This window comes from Simochromis diagramma, unplaced genomic scaffold (genome assembly GCF_900408965.1).
Source record: "Simochromis diagramma unplaced genomic scaffold, fSimDia1.1 OVJJ01000304.1, whole genome shotgun sequence".
Classification (NCBI taxonomy): domain Eukaryota; kingdom Metazoa; phylum Chordata; class Actinopteri; order Cichliformes; family Cichlidae; genus Simochromis; species Simochromis diagramma.
The window spans coordinates 1,204,877-1,217,667 of NW_024387030.1; the positions used below are offsets into that span (position 1 = coordinate 1,204,877).

Here is a 12,791-nt window from a genome sequence, read left to right on the forward strand (position 1 = left end):
TCTTCAAAATGACAAAAAAGCTCCCCCCCCCCAAATTAGCAGTGAAGAACCGTTCTATCCCACTATGTCTGAACCAAAGCTTTGGTTTTCTAGAACCATTTAACCCCAGGGTGCCAAAAACGGCCCGCCAAAGGATCCAGTCTGGGTTTGCAGCGCTGAAAATCACAGACGGAGGAAAAAAATGTGGAAGTTTTTCCAGTACTTTGCATCATCACTAGAACGACTGAAAGACCTCACATATAGTCTGCTACACTACACACAAGTGATGTGGTTAAGCCAAGAACCAATGCCAGTGCATTTTATTTTAATTTATTTTTTAGTGTAACTGGAATGACTCAATGTGAAAAAGCTGCATATTGTTCAAATTGCTCTTCGTGTTTTGCAAATAAAAAAAAAGTTCATTAAATGTGAACATTTTCACATGGACCTTTACACTTAAACAAAAGAGGAAAATCTGAAGAAGTCTGCAGGCCCTGAACTAAAATAAATTTGACAGCCCTGATTTAACTAAAAGGTGCCCGATGGGTAATCCACTGTCGTTACGATTATCGTTTGTGTCACGTCAAACAAACACATTGAACACATTTCATCTCACAGTTGCAAAGCTCTGATATTTAAAAATAGAAGGTTCACTACACTATGCACATGTGTGCACACAAAAAATCTAAATGAACAGTTGTTCATTTAAATGCTTGAAATCCTTAGGCATGTGTCCTATGTTGCAACTTGTGCTGTAGCTTGAAGTGAACTATAGAAATATAGCTTCGCATTTTGGCAACGCAACCATGACTGTGATGGATCCGCTTGGTAGTAATACGCCATGTGAGCAGTCTACTGAAAAGCAAAAGCAAAAAAGCTTTTTTCCTCTCATTTCTTTTGCTCTAGCGATCTGGGTTAGATTCAATTGATTTTGAGTCGTTTCTCTCTCTCCAGCTCTTCAGTAAAAGGGAATATTCTGTAATATTTATTAGTTCCAAGTCCAACATGATCTGCTCTGTTTTGTCAGCCCAGGTTCAACACAGGACTACAAATCAAGCTTTTTTCAGGACTTTTTTCCTTTCCCATTTTCTTTAGTTGACAAACTCTTCTCCGATTGGTATCTGATTCTTCAACTGATAATGCTGACATTAATCAAAAACAATATTAGGAGATGATTCAAAGGTCTGGGATGAAGCTAGGCTTTCTAGGCTTTCAGGCCCTAATCCTGGGATAGGATGTAAAGGACTATAGGAAAGGAATTGGCAGCAGTAAGCAGGCAAAATGAAAAACATGACATTAAAGCAGATTAACACTTTAATGTACAAATAAATGAATATCAGGATTGCATCACCTTGAATAAGAATTAGCAAAACTGCCAAAAATGTGTTTTATTGAATACATTTCATGTCTACAAAGAGATGACTGAGAGAAAAGATGTTGGTATGAAGTCTGGCACTGATACGTGAGGCTCTCGGGACCTCGAAGGGCTCATACTGAGCAGCCCTTCCCCTGAAATCAGTCATGTCAGGTCAAATATTTCTCAGGAGAAGTGTTAGTGACGGACAGGATACCTTAGTGTTGTTGAGCTGGGCCAGTCCCGTGCAAGCATTGGCCAGCAGAAAGTCGCCGCTCAGAACAGCCATCTTATTCCCAAACTGCATGTCCTTCAGCGGGCCGTCTGAGTCCGTCCACTCCTTCAAGTTAACAATCCCACGATGCACCAGGAAGGCTGTGTGGATCAACTCTGTGATTTCTGCCAGGTTCCTCTGACTGTGAGACAGAAATCCCCCCACCAAAAACAACAATAAATCTAAAAATCACAGCTTTGTCGTCAGCAGCTTTTAAAATAGGCGTTCCCGAGGTTTGACAGTTAGAGAGCTTTTTGACAGAAACATTTTTATTGTCTTCGAGTCGGCAAAGTTCGAAAACTCATTCAAGCATTACCGCAGAGGTATGCTGATCACAAAGAAATCGGTCAAAACAAAGGACTTATGGGTTTCTTGATCTTCCACGTTCAGGAAAGGAAAACCATCTATTCAACCAATAAAGCGTCAATATTCAGGAGCTGCAGTCCTTTCATTTCAATCAAACACTTATAAAAAGAGAGGGTCTCTAAAATGTGTCTAAAACCATTAAATGGGACTAATTTTTAAAATCTGCCATTACCCATTGATTTTGATGTGCTAAGTCCAAATAAGACGATTAAAACAACTGACTGCAGATGTTGCCCAGCACTTTCACATCTGTTGCATTTTTAATGTTATTTAAATAAAGCTGACTTGATTGGCTATTAGATGAGTTTTAATCATAAATTACAAGCATGTTTTCTCATCTGTTCTTTATTATGTAACAAATTAAGACATTTGTGGAGAAAAATTAATAAAGCCCTATATTAGCAGTTTAGCTTAGCTTTAGATCCATTGATAAAAAACTGTACTGAATTTAATAAAGGATGTGTTTGCAGTTACTGCAGTGATTGCATTGTCGGCTCTATCGCTTCGGGTTTCAAAGTTTTCTCCAGGAAATTTTATCTTCCCTTCTGTAAGCTACGACTCTGAACTCCAATACAAAGTCAGACGGGCACCACGTAGATATTTGGTAAATTAAAAAGCCAATATACCGGCTCACATGTTTTTCCTTTCAGACACACAGAAGTTTGTTAATCATTAGTCTGTACTTAGACAAATTACACTAAGAAGGTCGAATCCAAGGTCTGCGTCTTTTCTGGTTGTAGTTACGAGCTTTTGGTCTTACACCCGACCTAGTAGCACATCATGAAAACCAGAGCCAGTGGTCCAATATTAGAAATGTTTTATTACGTATATTTCTGAAACATTTCGGCTGTAGACCACCAAGATTTGAAACCCACGAGGAACTGTGGGAGATACATTTTCCCATCGGCTTCTATATTAATGGACGTTTTGGAACCATAGGAGCCCCCCTCCCCGTGCTGGTCATCAAAAACAACGCAACTTTAAGTACTTCTTTTATATACAGTCTACGTCAGAAACGAGCCTTTTCAGCCTTCTTCCTTTTCCCTTTAAGCCACTATTACCCTGATTGGTTGCCCTTTCTGTTCAGTGTGCCAGAGACGAGCAACGATATTAGGTACATCTCCCGACTTCAACAGCCTACAGATCCAAATGCAGAAAAAAAAATGTCTGCATACGCTGATCTTATTATATGAATCTTTGGCCATGTTTAATACGAGCATCCACTGTTGTAGCTGTATAAATATATGACATAAATTATGGATAAGTATAATAGGTCCCCTTTAAAATCGGAGTCGGTATCCTCAAGGGCATAAAGCAGCAGATATGTCAGACATTTTGCTGCACAGCACGTCAGTGGTTGTGTTAAAAAAAGAAATTAGGCTTATCATTAGCAAATAACAGCCTTTCTTGATTATGAGAGAAAAGACATAAACGTGGTCTTTGAATAGAGCCTTTCAGCGCAGCCTTGGGGAGGATATAATCAAATGTTGATTCAGTCATTGGTGGGGGATAATTAGGCCCCTCTCCATATGGAAGGAGCTCGCCATGCTGTGACAGGAGGGATCCATCCAGACAGGGTCGGGTGCACTGATAGCCACTTACGACCTTCTTTCAGCCGCCATGAGGACCTGATGAGCCGGTCGTCGGCTTTGAGCTTCAACTCCTTCCTAAAGACACACACACACACACACACACACACACACACACACACACACACACACACACTTGTAGCCAGGTAATTGCCGTGTTCGACGACGGTGAAGGAAAAGATGTGATTAAAATTCAATAATGTCATCTATTTTGCCTCTCAATCACACCCATTGTCTGGTTGGTTTCTCTGCTCGGTGACGCAGAGCAACAACACAGAATGAGAAGTTAATAAGTTCAGGGTTTAAATAAGAGGAAATTAACAGATTGACAGGCTCGTGTTCTCAAGGTGCCTTGAAGTGATGGCTACGCTCGGTGGGCTGCACGAGGAAGACTCATTGTTTCAACAAGAGGAACAAGAAAAAGAGCCGGGGCTGATTCTGGATCGCAAAAACAACAGGCTAAAATTTATTCCAAGTCATCTTACGGTGACCCTTTTCTTTGCTTTTTCACTTGAACTAAGAGAGAGCCAAGAGACAGTCTACTCAAGCTCCACAGGGCTACAGCAAAACAATATACAATACCCGACAAATGGTCATTGACACAGAAATAAAAGCAGCCCCTTTAGCCTTGGTTAAATCAATACACAAGAGTTTCTCTGCTGAAACCGGCTTTAAAAATGTCACTTTATGATTCTCACTTCAGAGCCTATTTGGCCAACCTTAAAGTGACTTTATTTAATGAAGCAGCTCATTTTATGCTTGTTTATGAATAAAAAATCCAGACAGCAATGTCAGTTTAAGTCTACTAAGTTAAAAAAAAACAACAACTTAACAATCGAGACACATTACCACACTAAATTCCAACATTAATGGATGAAAAGATTAGTACATGATCAGCTAATCAACAAAACTGATTTAGCAGTTTTTAAACAGAGTGACATATATAGTATTTTCGGGACATTTTTGTCAGAGCCGTTCTTTATTTTGAAACACTGAAACAAAACTATTTATGAATGTATCATTTTTATTTCAGTGCATAATTGTTTCAAGTAAAGTAACAATCTGGGAAAAATTTATTTTATCAGATTTTCCGAAGTACACTACACAAGAAAAAAATCTTTAACCGTAAAGGGGCAAAAAACAAAACAAAACAAAAAAACTCCCATCATGTTAATACGTGAATAAAAATTTAAGTCTTTTAAGTTTTTCAGAAAAACATATTATGCTCACTTTATTTCCTAAACAGCCAGCAGGGGGCGACTCTCCTACCCAAAAAAAACAGTAAAAGGATGTAGAGGTCTGCAGGCAAAACAACCCCACTTTTTATTTTACTTCCTGATTACTTGAAGTTTATGGTCTTAATTGCTTGTCTCGCAAATTTTTTCATGATAATGCTCATTTTGAAAATCGCTGCCCTATTTAGAGTAAAAGAGCTGATTTGGGTTGTTTTTTTATTCTTCAGAAATCCACAAATATTATATCAAGCTACGGCAACATTTTCAGTACTTACCAAGAAGTCCTTCAAGTTAAATCACCTGTCAGTGGAGACCCAGACCTGGGCATGGATTGATCCCCCACTTTGTCTCACATCCCCGCAGCAGCATTTTTCATCTCTGCTACACTGACCGTTACAAAAGGCCTCCACCAGTGGACAAGTTGCATGATGGTGCAGGTGTGAGTTTAGTGAACAAAAAGAAAAAAAATAATGTCTATATATCATGCCGTATTTATCCAACCCAGGTATTTTCTACAAATATTCTTGATGTTTTATTCATGGAAGTAGAGCAGTTTTTTAGTTTGTGCTTTTTTGTATTGGTTTGTTTCTGGATGCTTATTTTGATTATATACATAAAAAGGTTGCTGGAAGAAGAAAAAAACTATCTATTTATATTTTAAGGCCAAACAAGAGATCTTTGAAAAGGTGAAGGGAGTCTCTAAAAAAAGAAAATATAAAAGATTTGAATCTGGCAGATGATCGATCAGATTGAATTAATGTAGATAATTAATTTCCCAATGTGGTTCAATGCAAAATGTTTAATTGGTCAGAATTCATTTTTTTCTTTTAGAGATAATATTATTATTATTTATCGTTTTAACTTCTAACAGCAGTGGAAGAAAATGAGGAAACCCAAAATGAAACTCCTGCACAAAGTACCAGAACCCCCCTATCAGTCGAACCCCGGTGCATACAAATTCCAAATCTCCACTCTGCCAGACCTGATCAGCAGCAGTGGAGCTTGGGGAGGAAAAAGGGGGACAAGGGGGCCGATGTATAAATAGCTTTGGTGCCCAGTTGCATAGCAACCGATGCCATCTTGCAGAGGTGTAACGCCCCTCACCACGCCCCTTGTCCTGACTGTTCTGTTCAATTTCCTCCCTCCGCAGTCTGCCTCGCCATCAAACACTGCCTTGCAGATCTGTGTGCGTCCCTGTGTGCGATTTAAAGAGGTGGCCTGTCCATCACACGGCCTGCATGATGCACAGTAGCATGGCTTTCATTTGTCACAAAAAATTAAGAGGTGTGGTGGATACAAGTTGGACTGTACATGTATGTGCCTGTGTTTCTATCCATCTATCTATCCATCTATCTATCATGGTGGTGCTCTGGTGAATCATCAGTGTCAGGCAGCAGAGTGGGAAATGTTTTACAAATGCTGCCTGTCAGGAGGGAGGAGACCATCCCCCGGAGGTTTCAATCACCCCCCAAACCCGCCCCACCCTGACTCCCTCCATCCTTCCATCTCGCCATCAGTAGAGGTGCTAATGAGCTCAGGAGAGGTGGGGGCAGAGAAAGAGAGAGAGAAGAGGCAAAATAGTGCAAATGAGGTGATCAAGTCATGCTCTGTGTGTGTGTGTGTTTGGGTTCGGACCATCTATCATGCGAGTGAGGGAATGCAGCATGTTGGATTCGGTGATCCGGTGTCACATGGATGTGACACGAGGTGACTGTGTAGAAACTCGCGGCCTCGCAGACCGTACGGGGCTGGGCTCGAGCTCTTCCACAATGCCTGGCTTATTTCAATTAGTTCTAATATTAGGATGTTTCTGCACAGACACGGCTCCACTGCACACATGTGCCTGGTGCCAGCTTGCAGTAAGAAAGGAGGCTTTCAGGCTCCCAGCACATAGCCACGCCAAACACAGCAGTCACTTCTGGAAACCACTTGGCACACACCCACACCCCTGTTCTGAGCAGCATGCTGCTAGTTGGATATGTGTGTGGAAGCCTGAGAGGACTGTGGAGCGCTGCCTAAAGTATTTTAGCATCAGAGCATCAATACCACATTAAACACGTTATATTTAAATATGTAAAATAAACTGCTATGTGTTAAGTTTGTGATTTTGTTGAGCCATTTTATTGCATTTACACCATATTTAGACTTAACAGTCTGCAGCTGCTCTCTGAGGCTTTATTGCTCATTTTAAAGAACTCTAAACAACTGAGACTGAACACCTCCAGTCTGGAAACCAAGGCTGAAACTCCCTCCATCTCAAAGCAGTTTGCCAGAGTAATTGATGGCATTTTGTTGAGAACATGAATATGATGATTTCAGTTTAATACGTATTTGCGAAGATATGCCAGATTCATACTCTGGGGAGCAAATTTATATGAATCGTGTACCAATCTTACTTTAATATTAAAATTTAACTTCTAATTAATGCCGGAATTATGGACGTCTGTAACATTTTTTAAAGCTATGACACTCAAATGGCTAACAGTGGCAAACCAACCCAATGGGGATGACTGGTTAGAGTGCATACAACCTGGGTGCAAGGTGGTAAACCCAGAAGCTCCAGCAGCCTAGAGGATGGAGGATTTGGTCCAAGCGCTACTGGAATATGATATTATTATATACTACCTGGGCTGTGGCATATATAAGCCTAAAAATATAAGCTTCACCTCTCATGACCAGTGACAGCGGGGAGTTTCAGCCCAACTTAATAAGCAGACATAATAGAGCTAAAACAGTAATACTGAATAATCTTTGCACCTGTTCCCTTTCTTAAAAGCTTTAAAATTATTTATAGTATTAGCTGTTCTTCTAAATTTGTTAGTCAAGTCCGGTTGTGAAAGCCTCACACCGCAAGCTCATTGGCTATAAACTGGCATTTGCTATGTTGCTAGCCAGTAAGCATACCCATAATCCTCTTTTTCTATCGAGCAATGACGAGCTGGTCCTGGTGTTTCTTTCTGGGGTTTTTTTTCCTGGTCCTGGTGTCTCTAAACCAGGAAAGGAAGAAATAGAGATTCTGGGTTCATCCGATTCTCAGGAAGCTGTATTACGAATGCTTTTGCAATATTTCAGGACGTGTGAGCTATTGTTTGCAGAGTCTAGCTGTGTGTCCGAGGTAAACCAGTAATATTTTACTATTTCCATGTCATTGTGTGTTCAGTACCAGTACGTCTGGTGCGATTGGACAGATCTGTTTATTTGGGTTTGAAAAATTTGAAATGAGCTTGGTTTTTTTAGACACACCTATTCTTATCTTAATTAATCAATTTTTACAAATAAAAACATTAAATTAAATAAAAAAATAATAATATTTGCACGAATTTTACGTGTCCGGTGTGTAAAGACCTTAACAATGACCTTTATTTACATAATGGGCTTCATGGCTTTTTTTCCCAGTACATCATGAAAAACAAACAAACAAGAGACTAAGCCTCAAATTTACCGAGGTCACAGTTTCTCCTCAGACTTCCATACAACCAGAAATCTTCTTACAACTAGTGGAGTCTCCCCCTGTTGGGCATTAACAAGAATGCAGGTTTAAGGTATTTCAGCAGTTCACTTTTCAGTCCCAGGAGCTGCGACTCTCTTTTACACCATCTATAGTTTCAACTGATGCCTGAGAGGCCGCTGAGCTCGTGATACCCTGACTGAGAAGTGATCGTGAGCCTTTACAGAATTCCCCTTCCCTTCTTTGGCCACATTTCTTGTCTATCCCTAGACCAAAAAAAAAAAAACAACAACTTTTTTTTTATTATCAAATTTTCATCAACAAAAGTTTTCACACCTCATGTACATTTTTCAGGCTAAAATTTCTCCCTAATGTATTTCCCCTCACAATTACCCGGAATCTAAATATAACCGAATACAATACAAAACACTTGATCTTGCAACTGCGCCTGTATTGTCTCCATATTTCATCATATTCACAGGATGATGTAGTGCTTCATTTACAGGAATTGATATGGAGGATAACCACAGAGGACGAGATAGAATTACCTGACACGAGGATTTTATTTCACTGTTTATCCTTCAGCAGCCATGTAGCAGGGAAAAAAGTGGCATCGCCTTTCTCGCTCGGCTTGCCACGCACATTTATGGCTCTACGATCCATCGCTACAGATGTTCACACTGCCCACTGTTTTCCCCCCGAACAGCACATACATGAAAAGTGAAAGCCTGGCTGCCTGTGTGTGGTTACAGATTTGATTTAGCAGCCATGCAACTGCAAATGAAGGTGGAACATTTAACCTTCAATGAGAAAAACAACCAGCTGCAGTTTTCATGTTATGTATTATAAAGAAAAAAAAAGCAGAGACGAGTGTTTTAATTGATATTTGCTAACCAAATCTAATTACTAATAAGAAGAGACATAATTATCACAACAGTATCACGATTTGAGGTGATTTACCTGGGGTAGATGCCGCTGACCATGTCTTGGGCTAGGAGATCGGAGGCAGCGTGGCTTGGCCCTGCGGCTTTAGACAGCAGCAGGACAACCAGTCCCCTCATCTGAAGGTTGTTCTTACTGTCATAGACGAAGCCTCTGCAACGAAACAGCATCAGCATTAAAGCGCTGCCTCTCACATGCAGCACTCTTCATTGTGTGTAGTGACAACAAAAGCAGCAATGTTTTGGCAAAGACACAGAGTGTGAAGTCAGGACCAGCTGGAAGTCTATCACAGGGCAGACACAGAGCACAACCATTCACACCCATTTTTACACCTATGGCTAATCTAGAATCACCAATTAATACATGAAATTGGGATGAAGCCAGAGCGCTGGGAGGCCCCACGCAGGCAAAAGTACATCCAAAAAAGACCTCTGCCAACCAGCCGTGTTCAAACTCACAGGAGGATGTAGCAGGTACCACTTCTGCTGACTCCACTTACTGATGTTTTGCAGACATGTGACCGATAACCACGTGATGTCAACTTGCCTTACATTTTCAACATGTGACAATGATGAGTGAAAAGCTCCGATCAGACAAGCCTAAAAACCTATCCTAAACCGATCTCTCTCTAATCCTAACCTATGCTCTGAGTTGGACACAAACCAGCTGCAGGCATGAGGCACAACTCTGCAGGTGAACCTGCTCCATTTTTGGTTTGCAACACAATTTTTCCACCTTGGATAGTAGTTAGTTTTTCTGCAAAATACTATGGGCAACTGTGGCAATCTGCTGGCAACCAAAGCAATGACTTTTGGTGCAACACCTTTGAATTCGATGCCACCCAGAGGAATCCGGCAAAGCGCGCGTGGCGCCATCTGAATGACCTCAATATCTGCTTCACCACCACCTCGGTTTAATTCTTAGAAGGCAGTGAAAGCTAAAGTTAGGGAATATAAAGCATCATGTCCCACTGGCATGGGATGGTAATACTTTTATAAAGTTACAGTTAATAAACTTTTCATTTAAACAGCTAAAACAGAGCAGTAATTGTCTTATTATCTACTGTAATAAAGCAGATGTGCATGAGTCAGAATAATCAACATTTATCTTGGTATTTCTCTCAGTTCATCATTTGTCTAAAATAAGATGTTTTAGCTCCTCCTCCCTCTAAGGTCACACTTCTTCTGATTGGTTGCCCTGCAAAAACAGTAGGTCTGCTCTCACATTCAGAGATGACCATATTTTTGATATCCCTACTGTTAGACACCCATACATGCAGCATATTTGTTTCTCTGATCAGAAGTGTTATTTATCCAACAATAAACAGTAAAAAAGGAATTAATTATAAATTTATTCAAAGGACCTTTTCAAAATATTGCACATTGCATGCAGCAGTAGTATCGCACTTCTGCATATTCATTTAATGCCATGTTAATTTATAGTTACTGCTAAACTTTATTCCTCAACACAGAAAATAACAAGAAAAAAATGATAATTTTTTACTGCAGGACTTTTTTTCTTTTGGATTTGAAGGGTTGTGGTGAAGGAGGTGGTCGTGGTATTCCCACCCCCTTCACCAACAATCTTCTGAGATGTTCACAGAGGCACACGCACACCCACGAAGACACACACACAAACACACAGAGGCCAGTGGTAGCTGCTTGTGTGGTGGGCAGATTAAATATCTTTTTAGTCTCTCTGGGGAGCGGTTAGACAGAGCACCTCTAATCCTGTCCCTATGGGAGCCCCTTGTGCCATGAATCACACTCTCGTTAGGGGCTCCGAGGCAGACGAGCAGCCACGCCCCCCTCTGCTCGAAGCCCAGACAGCGGCCTTACCAACCTCGAGCCCCCACCCTCTCTGACCCACCCCTGCGCCACAGAGGGGGGGGGGGTGGCGGTGGTGGCGGAGGAACCCTAGACAGATAGTGGATGTGAGAGACGGAGCATGAAGAGAGGGAGGGGACAGAGGGAGATGGAGGGAATAGAGGCCAGACAGAAATGGGAAAGCGTGAAAAGATGACAGAAGAAAGAAAGAGGAGTGATTCACAGTGTTGTGCTACCAGGAGGAAAAATGCCCCCGAGCTTTCCTCCCCCCCCCCCCAAAAAAAAAAAAAGAAAAAAAAACCCGAATCACATAAAATACCTCAGTTTCCAGAAATTTATGATGACACTGTACAGGGCTGTCTTTCATCGCAGCTCAGAAGATTTATTTATGGCTACTTTAAATTTCTACCCAGTTGGAAAATAGTTGCTGAGACCGGGGCGCTGATGAACGCAGCAGCACGGCCCGTTGAGCTAAACCGACCAGAGAGCGAAAATTATGAAGCTGTGGAGTCCAGGGAAGCCTGTGGCCTGAGGGTGGCAGATGATTAATATTTATGTCACCATCCGCACCAGCATACATCAATCAATCACAAACGCCCTCCTGCAAAGGGTGCAAAGGGGGTGGGGCAAAAAGATGATGTGGTAGAAGAGAGCGGGAGCAGAAAGAGAGAAATGGGCTGCTGTCATTTTAAAAGGGTTGTGAACAGGTCACCACGCCTTCTGCTCTGCTACAGCAGCCCAGGAATTCGGGAACTTTAGCCACCGTCCAGTACCGGCAGGGATTAATGCATGCAAATGTATGACCTCACATGTGGTGTCGTATTGATCCCGTGTCTGCCTTTTCCCCCCCAGTTTGCCAGGATTTAACAGATTTTATGCAATGCATCCGCCTCTACAGTGCACAGCAGATACATTAAGATGATGATATGTTTAGAGTATTGACCAACAGTTTAAACCGGTTTCCAGGATTTGACTCATATTTCCATAAAGTCAGGTGTACAGCAGGCAGTTCCTCACTGTAAAGCACAATGTGTAGCTGCTTTTAATAACCCTGAAAGGATCCACTGATTCTTGGACTCTCTGTGATGCACGGTCCTTCTGCATTTAGAATTAAGAAAAAACATTTTAAGACATAAAGTGGTTTGATCAATGTGACATTTTCAAACTATTGTGTGTATCATTTCAATCAATATGACCACCTATGCCACATGCTGAAATTACCATTTAAAGTTGAACCAAACCATAGTGTTTGAAGTTTTCTCCAATATTTTTTAAAAAAAGAGTACCAATCTCTTTTCTGTTTCTTCACACCAATTTTGGCCCATCTTTATATACTTTTTAGGTCTGCACTTTTGTAAATACTCACAGTATGAAAGTGAAATATCCTAAAGCTATTATACAAAAACTAATAACAATACGTTTCTAAAGGGGCCAGGTAAGAGGCAATTGTCGATATTTTATTTTCTCTTCTCAGTGGTTTAAAATTATCAGGAAAATGTAGAGCAGAGAAGAATTAAAAACTGATTCTCTTGCCAAGTTATACACAACCAAACTTAATGGATAAAAATAATAAGGCAGATTTCAATGTTTTGTCACATTTCACAGCAACTAAGCGCACCATCTCATCTTCATTTTATTTGTCATTTTGCATTTATGTGTGTACATTTTAATTCATTTAAATAATTTAGAATTACAAATTTGGACTGACTATAGGTATGAATGTTAGTGTGAATGGTTCCCTGTGTCTATGTGTTAGGCCTGTGACAGACTGGTGACCT

The 12,791-nt window shown here is 40.8% G+C and overlaps 1 protein-coding gene across 2 annotated transcripts in view; it reads right to left on the reverse strand.

Annotated features, from left to right (window-relative positions):
* Positions 1–12,791, reverse strand: part of pdss2 (prenyl (decaprenyl) diphosphate synthase, subunit 2) — a 33,549-nt gene that overhangs the window by 15,822 nt on the left and 4,936 nt on the right. For both annotated transcript variants that reach the window (XR_005697293.1, XM_040041807.1), the window contains exons 2-3: positions 9,206–9,340; positions 1,551–1,749 (exon numbers count right to left, since the gene is read on the reverse strand). Coding sequence is in view for 1 of the 2 variants with exons in the window: in XM_040041807.1 (XP_039897741.1) it covers positions 1,551–1,749; positions 9,206–9,340 (334 nt within the window). In the remaining variant the exon portion in view is untranslated. The remainder of the gene's footprint in view (positions 1–1,550; positions 1,750–9,205; positions 9,341–12,791) is intronic.